Source organism: Mustelus asterias, chromosome 3 (genome assembly GCF_964213995.1).
Source record: "Mustelus asterias chromosome 3, sMusAst1.hap1.1, whole genome shotgun sequence".
NCBI lineage: Eukaryota > Metazoa > Chordata > Chondrichthyes > Carcharhiniformes > Triakidae > Mustelus > Mustelus asterias.
This window is the reverse complement of record NC_135803.1, coordinates 150,766,093-150,789,059: the sequence shown is the minus strand read 5'-3', so window position 1 is coordinate 150,789,059 and position 22,967 is coordinate 150,766,093. Positions and strand designations below refer to the sequence as shown.

Sequence of the window (22,967 nt, the reverse complement as noted above, 5' to 3'; positions counted from 1 at the left end):
ATTGCTGGTCTTGATGTGAAACTTTCAATGTGCTGGAAAGGTTGCAGGAGTGATAGAGTCATAGTGTCATAGAGTTTTACAGCATGCAAAGAGGCCCTTCGGCCCATTGTGTCGGTTATCAAACACCTACCTATTCTAATCCCATTATCCAACACTTGGTCCTTAGCCTTGTATACTACGGCATTTCAAGTGCTCATCTAAATGCTTCTTAAATGTTGTGAGGAGTTTTTGTTGCACAATGGCTGTTGACAAATCTCCCACAATCTCACTGTGGCCTATTTCGGGTCCAATTGTCATTGCTATAAAGTTGATTTTCTGGTTTTATTAGTCGTCACTGGTGGGTCATTGATCTGTGGTTGCAGTTTGGTAAACTGGCCTCCACTGCTGCCAGGATGTTTTTCAGCTATGAATGACTTGAGACAGTGTAGTTTTGTTCACACTACTTATTTACACAAGGAATCATAAGAAGCACATGACATACAGGAGACAGAGTGTTCTGCTTCTGGCTGTCTTGCTGCCTCTTGGTCATCTGACTACCGATGTCACACTATGTCACCAATATCATCATGGTTTTGTTAACCTATTCATTGAGCTATTACTCTACTCTAAGCAGCATCTTAAGGGAAGAGCGAGAGTGAGAGAGGCTCTGAAGAAGATGCTGCCAGATCTCTTGAATTTTTCCAGCATTTTCTGTTTTTATTGTAATGCTAGCTTCAGATTTTTTAAAAGATCTTGAAATGTTATCTTTCCTTGCTTTTCCTCCCCACAATTGGAATTGCAAAGCCTCCTAAACAGCCAGTAGTGACCCTGGACCTTGTGGTGTTATTGTAATTAGACTAATGCCATTAGTGAGAGAGAGTTTGCCCATGGAGGATTGAGAGCCTTGGAACTACATCCCCCATGCTGCACTGCGGGAGAGAGAGCGGGAATGACCCAGTGCGCACACTCCGACTCCCCCGGCTGGACTACAATACAGTCACGGGCATTCAGCCTTGGATCTTCAGGTAAGCGTTCTCCAAGGCGGCCTTCACGACACACGACAGCGCAGAGTCGCTGAGCAGAAACTGATAACCAAGTTCCGCACACATGAGGACGGCCTCAACCGGGATGTTGGATTTATGTCACATTATTAGTAACCCCCACAGCTTGCCTCCTGATCTTGCAGAATCTTACTAGCTGTTCTGTCTGGAGACAATACACATCTCTTTAACCTGTGTTTAATGTTCCCTCCACCCACATTATCTGTACCTTTTAAGACCTGGCTGGCTGTAGAGATTTGCATTCTAATTAGTATTCTGTAACTTGATTTCTGTGTCTGTGCACTGTTGGAGAACAGAGACCACTCCATCTGACGAAGGAGCAGCACGCTCCGAAAGCTTATGGTATTTGCTACCAAATAAACCTGTTGGACTTTAACCTGGTGTTGTGAGACTTCTTACTGGACTACAATTCCCAGCAGGCCCGCGGCACCCGCGCACGCGCCGTGAGGGGAAGCCGGCCGGCCGGCTTTTCGGGCACCGACGGAGGACCAGCCGGCACTACTTTCGCCATTGCCCAAGGTGGACGGACGGGAGGGAGGGAGGTATCCCGGGGCGACCCGCCACTGGTGTAACCGTTTGGCCCTTCACCTCCACTGCTTGGCCCTCCAAATCAATATGGTGAGGCAAACGCGTCTCGTTTTGAGCTGTTAAAGCCGTTGCGCGAGTCCTTTTTTTTCGTTCCAGTGGATTATTGCCTGAAGGCGGATTGAGACGGTGTTGGGAAGGGGGGTGTGGCACGGTGTGTGTGTGGTGATCAGCTCCAAGCTGTCAGTGGGAGAGGCTGAGCTGAGAGACAGCTCCTTATCCACAATAAACAGCATCTGTCTGCTTCAAACAGTAAACACACCTTGGGGCACAGCAAACAACAACAGCAGCAGCTATGGATGAAGAATATGATGTGATTGTCCTGGGGACTGGATTGAAGGTGAGCCTTTGTCAGCACTGTATTAATATTTGATATCAGTGGGTGGAGGGGATGGAATTTGAATGGCTGGTTGACCAGGTTGCTGCTGTCATGCACACTGTACCTGACCTGCAGAGCAAACAAACATCAAGAATATTGCAAAGCAAATTTTTTTTAAAAAAGTAGTTTTTAAAAATGCAAATATAGATGATCTGTCAACTGCCCGGCTGAAGCTGAAAGCTCCAACTGTTGATTTGCTATTATAAATTATTTCGCCTTTTGGAATTAAATTGCGAAGTTACTCATCGTTGGGACAGGGAAAATAAAATCACATCCTGACGAGTGTTTCTAGCACTTTCCTTTGATTCCACAAAAGCGTTAAATTGGAATGATGTGTTGGAATCAGGAATGTTTCTCGAAATACAATGGAACTGCATCTGAATTTTTCCTTCAGTAAATAGAACTTGAGTCCTAAATTGTCCCCGTTATGATCAGCGACGTAGACTGATTTTTATCTGTAGCAATGCTTCTAAAGTTGATGCTTTAATTTATTGCAAATCATCAAATTTTCTTTTCAAGTTGTGTTTTTTTCTTACGCTTCGATTAAAATGTATAAAATAATGGCTGGATAAATTTGGGATTAAAATTAAAAGGAAAATGAAATAATTTTGAATCACTGATACATTGTGTAAAATAGGTTGTTCACCTGCTTATAAATGCACAAACTAGATGTTTGCCATGAGCTACCATGGCCCCCATCGCCCCCCCCCCCCAACAGCTTAATTTCAAAACTCTTATCCTTGTTGGACTAAGATCCCTCCAAGGCCTCACCCATACCTTTCTTTGCAACCTTCCTTGTGTTGCAATTCATCTCCTTCTCCTCACCCAAAAATTCCCTGATTATGCATCACCCACTTCTTTCTCTCTACCATTAGTAGGCATGCCTTCAACAGCTTGGGTACCGTCCCCTGGAAATCTCTCCTTTAAAACTCCCCTGCCTCCCCACAGAAAACACTTAAACCTATTTGTTTGAACAAGCTTTTGACTCACCTGTTCTGATATATCCTCTTTTGGCATATCGTTGTTTTTTACCCCCCTATCCCCAATGTCTCTGTGAAATGCTTTGGGTATCTTTTTGACAGCCTAAAGCTAAACTGTGCAAGTTCTTTTCTTCATTGCCTCCAGTAACAGAGAGGAAAGAAAAAAGATCACGTCATGTACTTGTTACATATTTATATAATGCATATTACGCTCAGTACAGATGTTGGTTTTTTAAAATTAAAGTGTGGACTCCCTTTTTAAATGAATTTGTTCTGTAAACTGTAGTACTTGTATGAAAAGCTGCTCCCAAGGGCTTGTCTTTGAGGTTTCTTTGCTTGGTGGGATATTTGGCCTGCTGATTAAAATGGCGTTTCACACAGTTCACGTTTTTGGAGCCTGTTCCCTTGCAGAAGAAGCATGTGACTGCTTTCAACGGATTCCCTCCCACCTTTATGTTAAATGCATGATATGTGCCCTGTGCTTGAGTGGAAAAGCAAGACATGAATTTGTAACTTGGTGCTGGCCTTGGCTGTCTGAACGATGGGATATTCTATGCTTGTTCTGGTACCTAAATAAACATGGCGGAAGGAGGGGTAGAGTTACATGGGCACTTTGGTCGCTTTGGACAGTCCTCCAAGCTGGATCAGCCATCTTCAGAATCATGACTTCTGCTTACGATTTCCCTTTCTCCAGTTTCTCCGCCCATGCAGGCAGTGATTTTATACTGGAGTGTGGTTCCATAAGTGTCAGATGTCCATGCCCAGGTCAACCTTCTCCAGCCAAGTGACCAACCCCCATGTGTAAACCTCTTTGTCTCGGTGGACCCTTCAACTATATAAGGCCTTGCCCTGATGTGAAAAGTCGGAAACTTGACAACCAGTTCCCCTCCCTAGTTTTACAACCATGGCTGAGATTGGGATAATGCATCAGAGCAGGAATTAAACCCGGAACATTCCTGACCATCACATCACCTGGTACATTTGCTCTCTGTTCCAAAAGGTGGTTTTGTTGGGTTTTTTTTTAATAAGCTCAGTAAAATGGTTTTTGTGTTACATATCATGGGTGGCATGATTGTCATTGATGTTTGATTCCCTTCTACTTACAGACTCGCTAAATACTTCCTGATGTCTTAATGAGTGCTGTCTTTTTTTTTGTATGGATCCACTTGTAGCAAGAAGTCCAGATTCTAATCCTGGTCAGTGCTAAACCAGCTAGCTCAGATGTAAGGGTTTTGATACTGTGGTTGGCAACATAGCTCTGTCAGGTATTGGGGTGGGGGCAGGGTTCAGGTTAGTGTTTGGGTGGGGGGGGGGCTGAAATCAGCCCTAGTTCCCACTTGACCCCTTTATCCTGTGTGGAGTTCGGCTGAAGGCAGGATCTCTAGTCTGGTGCTTCCAATCATGGGATTGTCACTCCCACTGCACAATTGTGGGCCTGTGATTGTGTATGGTTAGTGAGAGGGGGGAAAAAAAAACTGGTGACTCAGAATGCAATCAACACAGCAACAGTGCACCTTTAAATATATTAAAACAAGTTAATATTTTATTTTCAGCAAAATAATTTAATCAGCACTTTTTGATAAAAAACCGATGCATTAATAAAGGATGTTAAAACAAATTGAAATTCATTATTTGCAGTTGTTTATTTTTGACCAATTCCATTTACATAATGTTGCATCAGCGAGGACCGTAATACTGCAATTATTAAAATAAGTTTTAGTCTTGTAGCATCTTTTATGCCACAATGGTGCAGTATTGTCATTATGTATTAACAAAGAATGTATGACAAGGTATAATGCAGAGCACCACAGAAACTCAGTAGAGAATGGACATGTCACCGCAGATAACTTGCACAGCTGTTTTTACATTTGAAAAGTATATATATATATATGCAAAGTTGTATTATGTATAGCACAGGGCAGCCAATTCTTAGGATCCGAACATGTCAGATCCATAATTTATTGTATTGGATCTTTGGATTTACCCTGGTGTTTCAGGGATTTTGACCTAATCCGTCGAGCTGTGGCCATCGTTTTATGATGACTGAATAAGTCAAATTCTGGGACGTTATCTGGTGGTTGACAGTTGCATCCATTTTCCTTGAATGGTACCTTGATTGGTGGCATGCCCTCAGAAAATTTGGCATTGTTTAAAGTTGAAAGGAAAACCTTTGTGTTGCTATTTGAATTCAGGTAATTTAATGCCACATAGCAACTGTTGCTGTGTCACGATGGTCTTTGTTATCCCTATTCAATTGTACAAGGCCACTCGCAATGACAATCCGTGCACCCTGCTGTACAATAGTTCTAAGAGGAAAAATCAACAGAAACTCTTCAGTGTGATAATAAGTAGCCTGTTTGGTGGCAAGATTAAGGCAGATATCCAATCTGTGAGGTTTGGCTGTCAGTCACAGCTCCTGACGTAATCCAATCTGCACAATCGGATAAGTGTCACTACTCACCTCCAGCCACCTAATTCTCCATCAACAAGTTCCTTTGCTGCTTTATATTTATATTTTTTCATTTGTTGTATTTTAAATGAAATTTTGTCTTAAAATAAGAACAGAAAATGCCCTTTTTAATCCTGAGATATGGATAAAAGCAAATTACTGCGAATGCTGGAATCTGAAACCAGAAGAGAAAATGCTGGAAAATCTCAGCAGGTCTGGCAGCGTCTGTAAGGAGAGAAAAGAGCTGATGTTTCGAGTCCAGACGACCCTTTGTCAAAGCATTGACAAAGAGTCATCTGGACTCAACGTCAGCTCTTTTTTCTCTCCTTACAGATGCTGCCAGACCTGCTGAGGTTTTCCAACATTTTCTCTTTGGCCTGAGATATGGACATTGTTTGTAAGGCCAGCAGATCCTTCATTCCCCTTCGGAAGGTGCTGGTGAAGTACCTTCTTGAACCACTGCAGTCTGTGTGGTAAAGATAGTCCATAGTGCTGTTAGGGTGGGAGTTCTCACATCTTTGGCCCAGCATTGATGAAGGAATGGTGATGTATCTCCAGGTGATGATGGAAACCTGGAGGTGATGGTGATCTTATATATCTGCTTCCTGTTCTTCTCAGTGATGAAGGTTGAGAATTTCGGCGATGCTGTTGAAGAAATCTTGGTGATTTCCTGCAGTGCATCATGTAGATAATCGACATTGCAACATGGCAGCAGAGGGTGCAGATTCTTAAGCTGGTGGGTGGCTCAAAAGAGTTTGTAGAACACCTCGCTGCAAATAAATTGGCCATGGTTTGTGAATTGTGCAAATAACTGCCGATGCCATACCTTAAAGATTGCTCATCACTCAGTCCCATTCGCCAGTCAGTGATAGCTATCCTGAAAAGTTAACACTATTTTTAGCCAACCTTTGCTCTGAATATATAACCCAAACTGCTTTATGTCCAGGTATTTACCTTGCAAAATTGCCAAAGACCCTCAAATGTGATTCTCTGTGGTAATCTACTTGTGCAGATTATTTTTCCTGTATTTTAGCAGTTCTGCAGTTGCTGTTGCCTGTCACTTGTGATGCCTCACAAGTGATACTTCTCATTCTCAAGTACCTCGTTTCACTTGTCAGGTCAGCTGAGCCATTTGCAAAATCAGGCATTAATGAAAAGAATTCACAGAGAGTCTGCCTTGATAGTGTAGGATTATGTTTATGCTGAGTGCCTCATTAGTCTTGCGTTAATAATATACAGGAGTGACTCATGAGTGAATGTACCACTTTTATACCCATGGCCATATATTATTCATTACGCCATGAATTTGACAGCTGTTTTGCAATTAATCAGTGTATGTGGGGAATAATGGGTATTGCTGAGTTATTTATAAGGCAGGTTGTAATGGGGAACTTCAACCTCTTCAAATAACTGACTCTCTTTGTTACCACAGTCGAGGCATGGTTGGGTGAAAACAAGAACAGTTTATTGAGATGGAAAAAGCGGATAACAAGTTGGAACAACAGTGATGCAGTTCGTTGGCGTTCCAATAATTGCCCTGACATTTGCTGTTGGCAGCCATTATAACAATTGTTTTGCCTTGATGATGTGGAAACAGGGCGATAACTATCGAACTATAAATCTCTGCTCCACATATCCAATACCATGTTGTGCTGCTCGCATAATGCTGATATACATTAGCTCCCTGTACTGCACTGCTTGAAAATTTGCCCCTCTAACTTGCCTCACTATTGTGATCCTCTTTCAGCCTCCTTGATCACATGCACCTAACCCGCACATCTTTAGACTGTGGGAGGAAACCCCAGCACCCGGAGGAAACCCACGCAGATATGGGGAGAACGTGCAAACTCCACACAGACAGTGACCCAAGGTGGGAATCGAACCTGGGTCCCTGGCGCTGTCAGGCTACCAGTGCAAACCACTGTGTCACCGTGCGATTTGATCTGAACACGCTGCCTGAAAGGATGGTGGAAGCAGATTCGATCGTAACTTTCAAAAGGAAATTGGATATATATTTGGAAAGGAAAGTTTAACAAGGAAAGCAGCAGGGGGAAATGAGGCCATAGATTGTTATTTAAAAGAACCAACTGTACCTCCAAAACTGTCCCTTTGTTCGAGATTCGGCCTCTAGTTTTCCGTATGATTATGCTGTGAAGTGTCTTTGCTTATAAGACCATAAGACATAGGAGCGGAAGTAAGGCCATTCGGCCCATCGAGTCCACTCCACCATTCAATCATGGTTGATTTCAACTCCATTTACCCGCTCTCTCCCCATAGCCCTTAATTCCTCGAGAAATCAAGAATTTATCAATTTCTGTCTTGAAGACGCTCAACGTCTCGGCCTCCACAGCCCTCTTTCGTGTTCTTTTCTAAAAGAAAAATGCAGTAGTGAATGTTTAAAATGTATTTTGCACTTAACAGGGCATGGCTAGTTTGAGCTGGAGAAATGAAACTTTCACCCACTTTTTTTGTACTCACCTGTTTTCTACTGCCCTTGTGTATCAGTTATTAAATGAATTAGAATGGAATGGAACAGAAGCAGTCCATTTGACCCATTGTGCCTGTATTGGCTCTTCTAAATAGCAATCCATTGGCTTCATTTCCCCCTGCTGCTTTCCTATAGCCCTGCTAAACTTTCTTTTCCAAATATATATCCAATTTCCTTTTGAAAGTTACGATTGAATCTGCTTCCACCAGCGTATTCAGGCAACGTATTCAGATAAAATCTCACAGTGGTTAGCACACTGCTGCCTCACAGCGCCAGGGACCCAGGTTCAATTCCAGCCTAGGGTCACTGTCTGTGTGGAGTCTGCACTTTCTCCCCGTGTCTGTGGGGGTTTCCTGCAGGTGCTCCGGTTTCCTCCCACAGTCCAAAGATGTGCACGTTAGGTGCATTGGCCATGCTAAATTCTCCCTCCAATATACCCGAACAAGTGGCGGAGTGTGGCGACTAAGGGATTTTCACACTAACTTCATTGCAGTGTTAATGTAAGGCTACTTGTGACACTAATAATTAAACTTAAACTGTGCTTTTCCTAAAAGTTTATCATTGTCTCCCTTTTGATCTTTTTGTCTGCTATCTTAAATCTGTGCAATGAATACTCAAATAACCTAATCACTTTTTAATTAGATTTCCTGTACATGCCACATGATGAAAACTTACAAATTTGGGATATGTATAACTAAGGTGCTTTAGTGCCACCATGTGCAGGGAGTTGTTCATGCTGTATGACAAGTTCACATTTTTTATTCTAAATACAGACAGGAGAATTGATGATGATGGGGCGGTGGTAGCGAAATGAGGAAGAAACAGGAAACGTGTGCAGATTCAAGATTTTCAGTTTTATGATAGATGTAATGTAATTTCCAATATATGATATTCTCCACAAATCCAGTTGCTCATCAGAGGGATATTTAGTCTGACATGTGCTAACTTGCTTTTTCTCATGCATTTTTAATGAGTGATTAGGGGTTTGCTTCTAGTATGTGGTTCGTGAATTATGATGTTAAATTCACAGGCTGAGACATGTTTTGTTTAAACCCATTGCCATAGTTCCTTCATCCTCCAATTCTTGCGTAATTGCAAAAAGTGGACTTTGGAATATCAGTTCTAGACTCAAGAAATTTGTAAAATGCTATTCAAAAGTTTTTCTGACAAGGACAAAATCAAAACTTAGGCACAAATGTACTTTTTAAAAAAAAATAATTCATGGGACGTGGGTGTCGCTGGCTGCCCAGCATTTAATGCCTATTTAGTTGCCCTTGAGAAGGTGGTGGTGAGCTGCCTTCTTGAATCGCTGCAGTCCACGTGCTGTGGGTTGACCCACAATGCTGTTAGGGAGGGAATTCCAGGATTTTGACCCAGTGACTGCGAAGGAATGGCCGATATATTTCCAAGTCAGGATGGTGAGTGGCTTGGAGGGGAACTTGCAGGTGGTGGTGTTCCCATGTATCTGCTGCTCTTGTCCTTCTAGATGGAAATGGTCATGGGTTTGGAAGGTGCTGTCTAAGGATCTTTGGTGAATTGCTGCGGTACATCTTGTAGATGGTACACACTGCTGCTACTGAGCGTCGGTGGTGGAGGGATTGGATGTTTGTAGATGTGGCGCCAATCAAGCGAGCTGCTTTGTCCTGGAGTTGTGATTCAATGGTGATGACGATGTGCAGGTCCTTTGAGCTGATGGCTGGAGGTGAGGGATCTGTTGGAAGAGGCTTGCCTCCAATAAGCATACTCATCTGTAGAGCAAAGAATTGAGTCCTTGCCTCTCTAATGCACTGGTGCTACGTCAATTTTCACCACTCGTTTTAATTGTGACTTACCAATTTCAACATGATTTAGTTATGAAGTAGAGACATTGCATCTGTTTAAAAAGAGTTTCGGAAATCAAATACTGTGGAATCTTAGTACAGCCAGTTGGTTATTGAACAATGACAAGTTATTTATATGATTTGGTAGATTTTGTCGAAAGTTTGTGGGCTCTGTGAAATAGCAAACAGCAGGGAGTTAGTTAAGATATTTTCTGGGATAGGATTATCTGTCAGCTTTACATGTACGGCACTGAGTATTGTTAGAAATGCTCAAATTATTGAATTAAATCTGAGTTTCCTGAGGGAAAGAATAATGTGAGAAGAGATATACATTTGCAGGTTCCTTGTATTTTCATAATATGTTCAATGTCTTGTGTATAATGTAAATACAGCAGCAGGAAATGTACTTCCTATAATGCCTTCCCTGTAATAATCATAAGTTGCCATGACAATACAATTGTAAAGTTTATGTAATTATTATATTTTAGGACAATATTCTTTGGCTTGGCATGGTGGTTAGCACTGTGCCTCACAGGGACCCAGGTTCGAATCTCGGCTTGGTCACTGTCTGTGTGGAGTTTGCACATTCTCCCCGTGTCACCGTGGGTTTCCTCCAGGTGCTCCGGTTTCCCCCCACGGTCCAAAGACGTGCTGGTTAGGTGCATTGGCCATGCTAAATTCTCCCTCCGTGTACCTGAACAGGCAGCGGACCGTGGCGACTAGGGGATTTTCACAGTAACTTCATTGCAGTGTGAATGTAAGCCTACTTGTGACTAATAAATAAACTTTCTTTATACAGTTTGAGACTGTATGTTTAACTGAAAGAGGTTATGTGACATATACGGGGTCTGCCTGATGAACATGAGAGTTTTAACAGTTTAAAAATCAAAGGAGAATCCGATTACTTTATTGAGGTGCCAGATATTAACTCCTGGGGAAAGTACAGCTGTTTCTAAGTCAACAAGAAGAAGACCCTAAGTCTCATAAGACCCAGAAAGATGTCGTTGATATCAAATTGTAAACTGTTGTGCTGGACCCTGTCCCTTTGTTTCTATGATGAAATGCAGTGGTGATCAGAGATTGCTGGTTAATCGTTCCATTTGGGTGCAAAGCTAATGGCTGGAATTCTCCAGTCACGCACACCGCACTACCACTGCCAGCGAGAATGGAGAATTTGGTGCTCGGCCACATCTCCGTTCACAGCAGCGGGACCGGATAATCCCAACCGTGATTGAGGTCGGAGAATTGCGGCCAATGTTTCTCCTTTTGCAATGGAGAAAGGGATAAAGAGATCATTTTGGGATCAGGTTACAGACTTTCCTATGAGTAGAGGAACAAGAGTGGGCCATTCAGCCCATCAGGTCTGCTCCACCATTTAATTAGATCATGGCTGATCATCTCCCTCAATACCACTTAACCACGCTATCTCCATATCCCTTGATGTTATTAGTTTCCATAAATCTATCATCTTCTGTCTTGAACATGCACAATCCTTGAACTACCACAGCTCTATGGGATAGAAAATTCCAAAGATGCACCATGGCCGACACAGTGGCACAGTGGTTAGCACTGCTGCTTCACAGCGCCAAGGACCCAGGTTCGATTCCCGGCTTGGGTCACTGCCTGTGTGGAGTTTGCACATTCTCCCTGTGTCTGCGCGGGTTTCCTCCAGGTGCTCCAGTTTCTTCCCATACCCCAAAGATGTGCAGGTTGGGTGATTTGGCCATGCTAAATTCTCCCTCAGTGTACCCAAACAGGCACCGGAGTGTGGCGATTAGGGGATTTTCATAGTAACTTCATTGCAGTGTTAATGTAAGCCTATTTGTGACTAATGAATAAATTTACCTTCTTAACCCTTTTGAGTGAAGAAATTCTTCCTCATCTAGAATGATAGCTGGGATTCACTGGGCCCACTAACCCCTGCGGGCATCCCAATTGCCTGTTGAATTGGATATTGGGCCTAAAATGGGATTCCCATTGGGTGACAAACCCATCGTGATGCTCCTGGCATGATCCGCCAGCCCTGATCAGGTTCCTGCCCATATATACAAACCTCTTAACGTACATCTAATTAGTGGGCTGGAAGCTCGATTCAGCACCCTCCCATTCAGCTGCTGTCACCCCAGCAGGAAGTTCACCAGGTGGGCTTTGGTACAAGTCCTGACAAATGCGCACCTAGCGTCTCATTCTCCGAAGAGGGGGCAAGAAGATAAGTGCTATGCCCATGTGCCGCTCTGCCAATGCCAGGTTGCAGGGGAAGTGTCCTCCTAGGGTCTGAGGACTGGGGGGAAGGACTTGACCTCGGGACTCTCCCCCAGGATTGGGGTCTAGTGGCTGCACTTGTCCTCGTTGCCCTGGGAAAGGTGTTGTTCTCTTTCAGGATGGTGAATTCAGACAGCATTCTAGAGTAAGATATTAATTACTGTCGCTGTCATCTAAAATCTTTGAAGTGCCCTGGTCACTTTGATAGCCCTGCCCATTTGACACTTTGAAGCTTTCAAAATCACTGCAGCACTCCATTCTACAATAGGGATTGGCCCAGGTGTTAAAAGCCCTCTTTTTTTAAAGTACTGTTATAAAAATTACCTTGTCAAGATTTCCCAGGAGGCCCCCTTGCTTTCTCCCATTGACTACAGCTGCTGTGATTTACCCCTTTGAAGTGGTTTGATCAGTTTCACTGGGGAGTACCCTTCTAACATCTGGTGTCTGCATCCTTTGAAGTGGTTTGCTTGACTGACAGATATGGATTACTTAACCACTAACAAAGAGCATTGTTTGTTTTTCTTGCCTTCGCAGTTGAATGCACCTTTAGTGTTTTGTAAACATTGCAATTGGAAAAGAAGTTAAACCTTGTAAAATATCCAACCTAACTGCAATGTTTATAAACATTCAACCTTTGATTGACAAGCCTCTGACCACTTTTTCAGGAATTCTTACAAGCCTTGGATCTAATGCAATCTTTGGCTTCTTTTGTTAACCATGGTAAATTTGCCTTTCCCTCTGGGTGCTTGTGCCTTAAAGGAATGCGTATCTATTGTAAATTATGCAGCATTTCTTTCGGTACTAACCACAGGGCACTGAAAGTGGCAATGCAGGTGGAGAAGGTAGTCAAGAAGGCATACGGCATGCTTGCCTTCATCGGCCGGGGCATTGAGTTTAAAAATTTTCAAGTCATGTTGCAGCTTTATCGAACCTCAGTTGGGCCGCACTTGGAATATAGTGTTCAATATAGTGTGGCCGCCACACTACCAGAAGGGTGTGGAGGCTTTGGAGAGGGTACAGAAAAGATTTACCAGGATGTTGCCTGGTATGGAGGGCATTAGCTATGAGGGGAAGTTGGAGAAACTTGGTTTGTTCTCACTGGAACGGTGGAGGTTGAGGGGCGACCTGATAGAAGCCTACAAGATTATGAGAGGCATGGACAGAGTGGATAGTCAGAAGCTTTTTCCCAGGGTGGAAGAGTCAATTACTAGGGGGCACAGGTTTAAGGTGCAAGGTTTAAAGGAGATGTATGAGGCAGATGTTTTACACAGGGGGTGGTGGGTGCCTGGAACTCATTGCCGGGGGAGATAGTGGAAGCGGATACGGTAGTGAGTTTCAAGGGGCGTCTTGACAAATACATGAATAGGATGGGAATAGAGGGATACGGTCCCCGGAAGGGTAGGGGGTTTTAGTTCAGTCGGGCAGCGTGGTTGGTGCAGGCTTGGAGGGCTGAAGGACCTGTGCTGTAATTTTCTTTGTTCTTTGTTCATTGCCTTACTTTCTCAATTTATCATCGCCAACTTTCTCCTCAAGCCTTCATAATTTCCTAAATTATCTACCTTTTTGCAAATGCTATGCGCATTCAGATAGCGTGCTTTTATTTTTAAGCCCAGAAATATCACAGGCAGAAAGGAATTGCAGTTTTTGGTCTTGTGTTGTCTGCAGCCAACTGAGAGGTGGGGACCAGATAGAGATAAATCTAATCCAGGTCTGCACCGTAAGCTGAGAAAATACTGACTCTCTCATTTAACACACGGAATGCGAGTAGAAACTTGTGCTCAGTTTGGAAAAACAAATTTGTGAGGAGTTAAATCTTGGCTAGAGTGTTCGCTTAGCTGAAGCTGGAGGGAGAATCCCCAGGAAAGCTCTCATTGTGGAAGATAGTATTAGGAAAGGTAAAAGAACAGAAGAAACCTTTGGGAGCTGTGAAACACTTTGGATTGGTTCCAGGAGATGTGAATGTTGAATAATCTAACAAAATTAGGGCTTTCGGTGGTCAGTGTAAATAGAAGGGAACATTTTGTTCAGATATAAGTATTGTGTTTAATTAGTGTTTTGCATTTCGTCATTTCTACCTTGCATTAAGTTGATCTTTCTCTACACACTAGCTATAATTGTAACACTATATTCGGCACTGTCTCGTTTCCTTCCCTATGAATGGTATGCTCTGTCTGTATAGCGCGCAAGAAACAATACTTTTCACCGTATGCTAATATGTGTGACAATAAATCGAATCAAAGTTGTAAGTTTTTGAAAACGTGAAATTTTGACTTATCATCAGTTCTCCATAAACTATTATTAGTGTTACAATCTCCTTATAAAATGAGCAACACTGTTCAAGATGTACTGGTAGTTAGAATCTACTTCATACACTGCCTGTGTCTTTGTATCGCTCTTCCATTCCCATTGCACAGATTCCTTCCTCCCTTTTTGAAAAGTGGTGACTGGTATTGCATTGCAGTTCCAGTGATGATAACAATCATCTCATACATTGTTGAGGTTGCCTTACTACTTGTATGAGATGAGAATTGAATGTCAGCAGGCTATTAGACTGCGGGAGATGATTCTTTTTCACAATAGTTATTACATCAGTACTAATAGGGTATGTTAGTGAAGAGTAGAAACCCTCATTCACCAACCCAGCGGCATTGAAGACACTTGTAGCACCTCTGCCATCACTCGAACAGAGATCAGCTGACTGAGCAGTAAGGAAGGATTGCATTTTGTTTTGGTTTTATGTAACTAACACCACACACTGCAATCATTCACTTCTTGAGCCATCAGGAGGAGCTAGGAGCCATAAAAATCAATCAAACAAAAACATCTGTTTACTAGATTTGAAGTTTCTTTGCCAACTAAATAGTCACTACTTGCTAATGCTATATGATATTTATACTCAAATGCTAAGATTGGGCTAAGGTATATTTTCAGATTGCGACAGCAAAACCATGGTACAGTACTTTCTGGCAGTGGCCTAACCGGGTGATGCAATGTAAAATCTCTGCATTCTTTTTTCTTGTGCATCTGATGCTCCTTTTGCCTCACTGTTAGCAGTCGTTATCCTTCAATTAATTGCCTCCTTAATCTTTACATCTCACCATCTCTCTGATCTCTTAAGACACTCCTTAAAACCTACCTCCTTTAACCAGGTTTTTGGTCTCATGCCCTTTGTTGCGTTGTTAATTTTTTTGCTCTCTTGAAGTGCCTTGGGTAATTTTCCTCTTTTAAAGGTGCTATGTAAATGCAAGTTTTTATTGCAATATACCTTCACTTACCGTGTGATGATCAGGCGGCTAAGCTGGGGGCGCTCAAACATGTAAAACTAATGGACAGGAAAAGACTGGTAGATCCATCAAGCCTGCCCCACAGTGTGATGTTTGCAACATTACAATTAGACTCTACCCATTCCCCTCTTTGCAGTTATGTAATCTCCTGATAATCCAAATAAACAGACCCAGGGCCCATAAAGGGCAGGGCATGAGGTGGAATCTGGGATATTCCTCTCCAAGCTGCTAAGGTGATCAAAATCAGTCCAGGACATCAGATTAATCATGTCACATTCACTGCTTATCTGCTTATATGATTCAATCTTTGCCTGAGTGAAAACCAGTTGAGCTTCCTGATGAAAACATGCAGAGACTAAACACACACCGCGTCAGCTGGAAGCATATTTTAGAGGCTCACTATTCTTTGGATAAAGAAGGAACCACCTAACATTTGGCCTATTCTAATATGCCTATTCTAACATGTCCCCAATCTGTCAAACTGAAATAATCCACCATGAGACATGCAAACCAGTCCTTAAACCATTTAATAAATACCTATCTCTTCGAAAGTAAATAGAATCAGCTCTTCAAGCTCATTCCTTCGCAGTTGCTGGGTTAAAATCCTGGAATTCCCTCCCTAACGGCATTGTGGGTCAACCCACAGCACATGGACTGCAGCGATTCAAGAAGGCAGCTCACCACCACCTTCTCAAGGGCAACTAGGGATGGGCAATAAATGCTGGCCTTGCCAACGATGCCCATGTCCCACTAATGAATTTTATAAAAGCCTGTTAAGTAACTAAGGTTGTTGTAGCTTTCTTCTGAACCTTTTTAAAGGCCACTATATCACTTGCCCTGTGAAAGGACCATAACTTTACAAAATAATCAAACTGCAGCCTAGCCAGTGACACACATGATGACAGAATGCTGTTATTTGATTTTTGTTTTCCTGCACAGTCATATCAGTAAAGCCCAATGCCTTGTTTGACCACATGCATTGGTAGTGAACTTTGAACGATCTGTTCACAGTAACATCTACGTCTCTTCCACTTTTCTGCATCATTCTGTAAACAAGTGTATTCTGTGTTTGTCCTGTGCGTGTACAATTAATCTAGCACCGATCCCAGGGGACACTGCAAGTAACCTGTTCCATGTTCTTATGTTCACAGTTTTGGTACAGTAAGGTTTCTTTCTTGCTGCAACGCTCTGGCATCTCAAATCTAGTTCACATTTAAATCATTTAATATTACTTGAGCTCCCTCATTTTTTCCCAATTCTTAGGCATTTGTATGCTCCACAATGGGCCTTGACCCTTCACCATATTGAAGTCTTTGGGCAGATGCTGGTCAGCAGGATTCTGAGTCCCTTTGGTTCTGATATTCGCAGAACAGCTGCAAGGTGATTGTAAAGACCCTAAAAGAGAGACTTTCCAGATGGGAGAATTCGGACTTTTAAAATATAATTACCTTTTGGAAGTGCTTGTGTTTTTAAAACATTATCTCATTTTTGTGTTTATGTATTCAAATTACTTCCAACACTTTAATTGATGCATTTGATAAAAGTTCAAGCATTTTGACATAAAGGGCTATTTGGGATGTGATAAGACTCTGATAGACCTGTTAATTTGTAGATGTTAACAGATTTTGGCATTGTTGGTGGGATTACCGAGGTGGCCGGTACAGCCTTAACATTAGACAATACAAGACTCACAAAGTGTTTCAGTTTAAAGACGTAACTTAACGCAACGGATCAATTATAGGTTTTTCTTATCAATTACTCCCTTTCATTAGCTTTAAATCAATCGCCTTCAGTATACATAAATCAACAATAATACCTGTCATTATACCTTAGCCAATCGCATCTTACCCTCTGGCATAATGGCATTTTATTAGTCCGTAAAATCCAGAAGCCAACTTCTGTCTTGGCTGACCTCACTTCCTGTGTTGCCTCGTAAGCTCAGACGTAAGCCCAAAGTTCAAATAAATGTTCTTGTGGGTTCCCTTGAACATCACTGCCAAGCCATGCATCCATCTTGTCTGGACAATGAATAAACCCTATTCATGAAATATGATTAAACGTTCTCTCCATCCAAAACTTTACTGATAAATCTTGCAAGGTCTAAGCATTCTCTTGGAATATGGCTTTGCCTTGATGCCTTTTACCATGATGCTTCACAGCAAATTGCTATTGACTAAAATGAACAATATACCTTAAAAATACATCAATACATTCAAAAGATCAGCATATGTTTTAAAATCATAATCACTTGTCTAAATCTCTTACTGTATCTCGTGTAAACTACTTTCTTGTTAGCTTATAAGTTTGTTTTAAAAGTCATTTAACTAAATACTGGTAGTTCTGTCAGTGTCTTAATGTCTAATGGTTTAAAAATCTTATTAACCTATTAAGATTCTCCCACTTGCAGGCATTTAATTGAATCTGCAGACTGGGTGATTGTTGTACTGGCCATTCTGAGATGCCTTGAGAAAATGGTGATAGTCAGTGGGCCATTACCTTGAATTGCTTTGTTAATGGCACTTCTACAATTATGTTCAGTACGGAATTCCAAAATTTTGGGCAAGTGATGATGAAGGAACAATTACTATCTAAATTGGAATGGTGTCTGACTTGACGGTGTTGATTGTTCTTTGGGAAGGGCTGTCTTTGGTGTGATTGCCTCATTAATGGATATTTCGTAAATTCTTTATTGTGTCACCAGTGAAGCAGTACCAAGAACAGCCCCTTTGAAATCTCCAAACCCATAATATTTAATCAGGGCAAGAACTCAGTTGGCTGGGCTTTGTTGACCAGAGTCTGGGTTCTTGAGAGTCGCATGACCCTCAAGCAATAATTTGGCACCCAAGATCCATTTACTCGAGAATTGGATCTGTCAGCATTGAGGAATTATTGGCAGTGAGATTTGTGATTTAGAAGAAATGGGGTTGATATTTGAAAGAAATTCAATCCATTTAAATGTATGGTACAGAGTTAATTTTCAGGAATGAAATGAGTCCAAGTATGTGGCAGTGAGTCTGAATCCAAATAAGACCAGAAGATATAGGAGCAGAATTAGGCCATTTGGCCCATCAAGTCTGTTCCACCATTCAATCATGGCTGGTAAGTTTTTCAACCCCATTTTCCTGCCTTTTCCCCATAACCTTTGATCGCCTCCCCAATCGAGAACCTATCTATCTCTGTCTTAAATACATTCCATGACCTGGCCTCCACAACCTTCTGTGACAATGAATTCCATAGATTCACCACCCTCCGGCTGAAGAAATTCCTCCTCATCTCGTTTCGAAAGGTGCGTCCCTTTACTCTGAGGAGGTGCCTTTAAAAATAAATGACTGAATCTTGCCGGAAGTATTGAATTTCATTTGCCTTTTTAAAAAAAAAAGACTGGGTGAAATCTGTGATACACTATTCTCTGTACTGTAATGTTCTCCCTCTAAACAGCTAGCAAGAGTCTTAACTGTTCTTTGACTTGGTATTAGAGTAGCATGCGTCACTAGCCATGCAAGAGGAAGACTGCATTGCCAAGGTAATTCTCTACGCCAGTGTTGGGTGATGTGTGCATTGTACTTCACAGGAATCAGATTTGCATCAGAATCTTGATTCGCAGACTGCCTGTGTGGTTTGCTCCTGTGACAACTGATGATCTGTCTTGTGGAGCGGTGCATTCGGCCAGTGAATAGAAGGGGTGCTTTCTTAAAAAAAAAAACAAGTTAGAATTCTATGTCTGACCATATTGTTCTAACATATAGGGGCTGCACCAACACTGTTCCTGCATTTTACTGAGACTTTTTAAAATAGTCAGTTATTATTTGGGTATACAAGACAGATTTTGATTTGTTATAATAGCAGAGTTTTTCCTGGAAAACGTGACTAGCATGTCGCCAGAGGGTTATAGTTTGAGGGGTGCCACCCCATATCAAGCATGGCTGACCAGGAGTCTCTCCCATTCTTACCGCCTGTAATAGGCATGTGTTGGAAGGATTTCGCAGGTTGATACTGAACCTGTTGACCAGATGAATGCACCTTTCTTGGGGATTAAACCGTGGGACACGAACCGAGAACCTCAAAAGCGTGGTGTGATAAAGAATTCCACAGGTTCACCACCCTCTGAGTAAAGAAGTTTCTCCTCATCTCAGTCCTAAATAGCCTGCCCTATATCCTGAGACTGTGACCCATTGTTCTAGATCTTCCATCCAGAGGAAACAACAACCCTGTATCCAGTCTGTCCAGCCATGTGAGAATTTTGTTTCGGTTTGATCCCTTCTTATTCTTCTGAATTCCAGTGAATACAGACCCAGTTGACATTATTGCATCTTAAATGACAATTCTGCCATTCCAGGAATCAGCCATAGAGTCATAAAGGTTTACAGCACGGAAACAGCCTTTTGGCCCAACTTGTCCATTTTTTTACCACTAAGCTAGTCCCAATAGCTTGCATTTGGCCCATATCCCTCTATACCCATCTTACCCATGTAACTGTCTAAATGCTTTTTAAAAGACAAAATTGTACCCTCCTCCACTACTACCTCGTTCCAGACACTGACCATCCTCTGTGTGAAAACATTGCCCCTCTGGACTCTCTTGTATCTCTCCCCTCTCACCTTAAACCCTCTAGTTTTAGACTCCCCTATCTTTGGGAAAAGATGTTGACTATCTACCTTATCTATGCCCTTCATTATTTAATAGACCTCTAGCAGATCACCCCTCAGCATCCTATGCTCCAGGGAAAAAAGTCCCAGTTTATCCAGCCTCTCCTTATAACTCAAGCCATCCAGTAGCATCCTAGTAAATCTGAACCTTCACTGCACTCCCTCTATGGCAAGTATATCCTTTCTTAAACGAGGACTCCAAAACTGCTACTTCAGGTGTGATCTCACCAAGGTCCAAGGTCTGCAGTAAGGCATCAGTGAATCCATTATGATTTGGTGTTTTCTATAATCTCTTTATTTTTAAAAAATAGAAATGGTAAGTACTTACTTCCTGCTTTTTCTGACCTTAAAGTTACCTGAAGAATTTGCTGAGAAAATGAAGAGAACACAAGTAGCTACAAATCGCAAGACTTTAAACAACGGTTAACCTCTAATTAATCTTTTGAGGCCACTTCTTGACCAGGATGATGAGCAATGGCCCATCTCTGACAGCTAAACATTGCAACAATGGCCTATGTGCGATACCTAAGGAAATGAGCCAGTGGCAATAAAAACTTGTATAGGATTGTATATTTTCAAACTGGGCACCTCAACAATATCTGTAAATGAGTCAGAACAGGGCGGCACGGTGGCACAGTGGTTAGCATGACTGCCTCACAGCACCAGGGACCCGGTTTCGATTCCTGGCTTGGGTCACTGTCGAGTCTGCACGCTCTCCCCGTGTCTGCATGGGTTTCCTCTGGGTGCTCCGGTTTCCTCCCACAGTCTGAAAGACATGTTGTTGGTTAGGTGCATCGGCCGTGCTAAATTCTCCCTCAGTGTACCCGAACAGGCGCCGGAATGTGGCGACTAGGGGAATTTCACAGCAACTTCATTGCAGTGTTAATGTAAGCCTACTTGTGACACTAATAAATAAACGTTAAAACTTTAAATTCTTGCCACTGGTTCTGGCTTTAACACAGTGTCTTTGAGAATTCTTATTTTTAAAGTATTTATTGACTGACCGTGTTCTATCTGTTGCGATATGTTGATTTTTAATAGTTACTATGATAGTGAAGCTGATTCTTGATGTGTGTCAGTATGCATCAAAGTTGCTGATGCAAATAAATTTTGACAACTGGATTCACTGAAACTGGCAACGCAAGAACATTATTTCGCTTCTTGGGTCATTCTGCTCTTGATATTTGAAGATAACAGACACCTTCTAGGCAAGAAAAATGGCCTGTTAATTGTTGTTTTAAAAAACTGGCAATTGTTGAGTAGAAAATATTCCATTCTTGAGAATGGACCTTCATCACCTCTGTTTTTCCCTTTTTAAAAAATCTATTTGGAATGCAGATATTATTCCTATTTAGCACTATTGGTTTGTGGAAGTGCCTGAAAGCTTTGTAAAACACAAATATTGAATCAGGTGATTATTAGGACACAAAACTGGTCCATAAACTGCTTTGAGTCTCGGTATATACTTGTCCTGAGGATGTCCTAAAACTTTCACAACCAATTAAGCACTTTTCAGGTGCATTGACTGCTGTTAAATTGGCAAAAGTGCCAACCAACTTGTACATGTCCACGTTCTGCAGGCAGGAATGGAATGGAATGGAATGGAACTGGTGTACTCCTTGGTTCATTGGTAGCGCTCTTGCCTTTTGTCAAAGATCACAAGTAGAAACCCTATTCAAAAGACTCAGCACTTAATCAAGCCTGTCTCGTTCTCACAGCAGCACTATCTGAGGTACTGTCTTTTGGGTAAGGTGATAAACCAAGTTCCTGCCCATCACCCCTTAGATAGATGTAACATTTCCAGATGTCTCAGTCTTTCCTCATGCACCAAAACTCTGCTGGGAATCAGTCTTGTGGCTATTTTCTGAACTTCCTCCAGGGCTTTTTGATAATCAGGAATAGATTTGGTACTGAAGATGTGGGCGAACCAGAACACTGAAGTTTGAGGAAGACTTTCTTGTTCTTTGTATTCTATTTGCTTTGGTTGCTCCTGTAAGTGGTGATGCTTGTTGATTCTACTAACGGATCGAGACCTGATTTTATTTTTGACTTTCATTTCAATGCTGCATTTATATTTTACTCTTTCCTCTTATGTGCACAAAGATTGATTGTCTTTAACTTTTCATTTTTGCAGTTTGTCCTCACTTTTTTACTTTGTCCAATTCATCCAGTGGCTCCTGAACTGCTTCCTCAGATTTAATGTCCCCCTCTGATTTGAATCAAGTTGAGCTATTTGACATTGAGTTTCTTGATTGTTTGTCATCAATGAAAATTAATTAAGTTGGGTCCAGAGACTGATTACTGCAGCACTTAGATTGGCACCTGTTCCAAACCCCACCTGAATGTAACTCCTGTAACGAGTGTATGCAACTACTGTTTTCTATATAATTTTATAGAACAGTAATTAAGTGCCCCCTTTGGACAGTGAATCTATAAATGAGCGTCTGCGGGGAAAAAGTAGTTTTGCTCCAAGAACAAAAAACAAAGAAACTTGCAGCACAGGAACAGGCCCTCCAAGCTTGCACTGACCATGCTGCCCATCTGAACTAAAACCCCCTAACCCTTCCAGGGACCAGATCCCTCCATTCCCATCCTATTCATGTATTTGTCCAGACGCTCCTTAAAAGTCACTATTGTATCTGCTTCCACTCCCTCCCCTGGCAGCGAGTTCCAGGCACCCACCACCTTCTGTGTAAAGAAAAACCTTGCCTCGTACATCTCCTTTAAACCTTGCCCCTCGCACCTTAAACCTATGCCCCCGCGTAATTGGCTCCTCCACCCTCTATTTTTGAAATTATTGGTGAAGTGTTTAAGAAAAAGTTTTGAGCTTTCCCCAGTGGCTTAGTAGATGACTTTATTCTGGGGTGTTCTTCAAAGACATACAGGTCTGAATAGCCATCTCTGTTATGTTAGCTGCTCTCGCAGAAGGGGAGCTATAGTTGACATCTCTGTCCTTAGGGATAGAGAAGGAAAGATAGTTGGGTAAGAAAAATCAGCTTGGATATTGTTCATGGATTGAAAATGATTGTCAGAC

General features: G+C 42.1%; 1 protein-coding gene across 3 annotated transcripts in view; it reads left to right on the top strand.

The window, feature by feature from the left end:
* The first annotated feature begins 1,510 nt into the window (after positions 1-1,510).
* The window catches only part of LOC144491715 (rab GDP dissociation inhibitor beta), a 50,478-nt gene continuing 29,021 nt past the window's right edge, over positions 1,511-22,967 (top strand). The window contains exons 1-2 of one of the 3 annotated variants that reach the window (XM_078209923.1): positions 1,511-1,658; positions 1,879-1,965. In XM_078209923.1, coding sequence (XP_078066049.1) covers positions 1,921-1,965 — 45 coding nt within the window. In that variant the 5' untranslated portion in view covers positions 1,511-1,658; positions 1,879-1,920. Of the gene's footprint in view, positions 1,659-1,808; positions 1,966-22,967 lie in introns of those variants that run through there. The other 2 variants (XM_078209922.1, XM_078209924.1) reach the window with 2 other exon arrangements.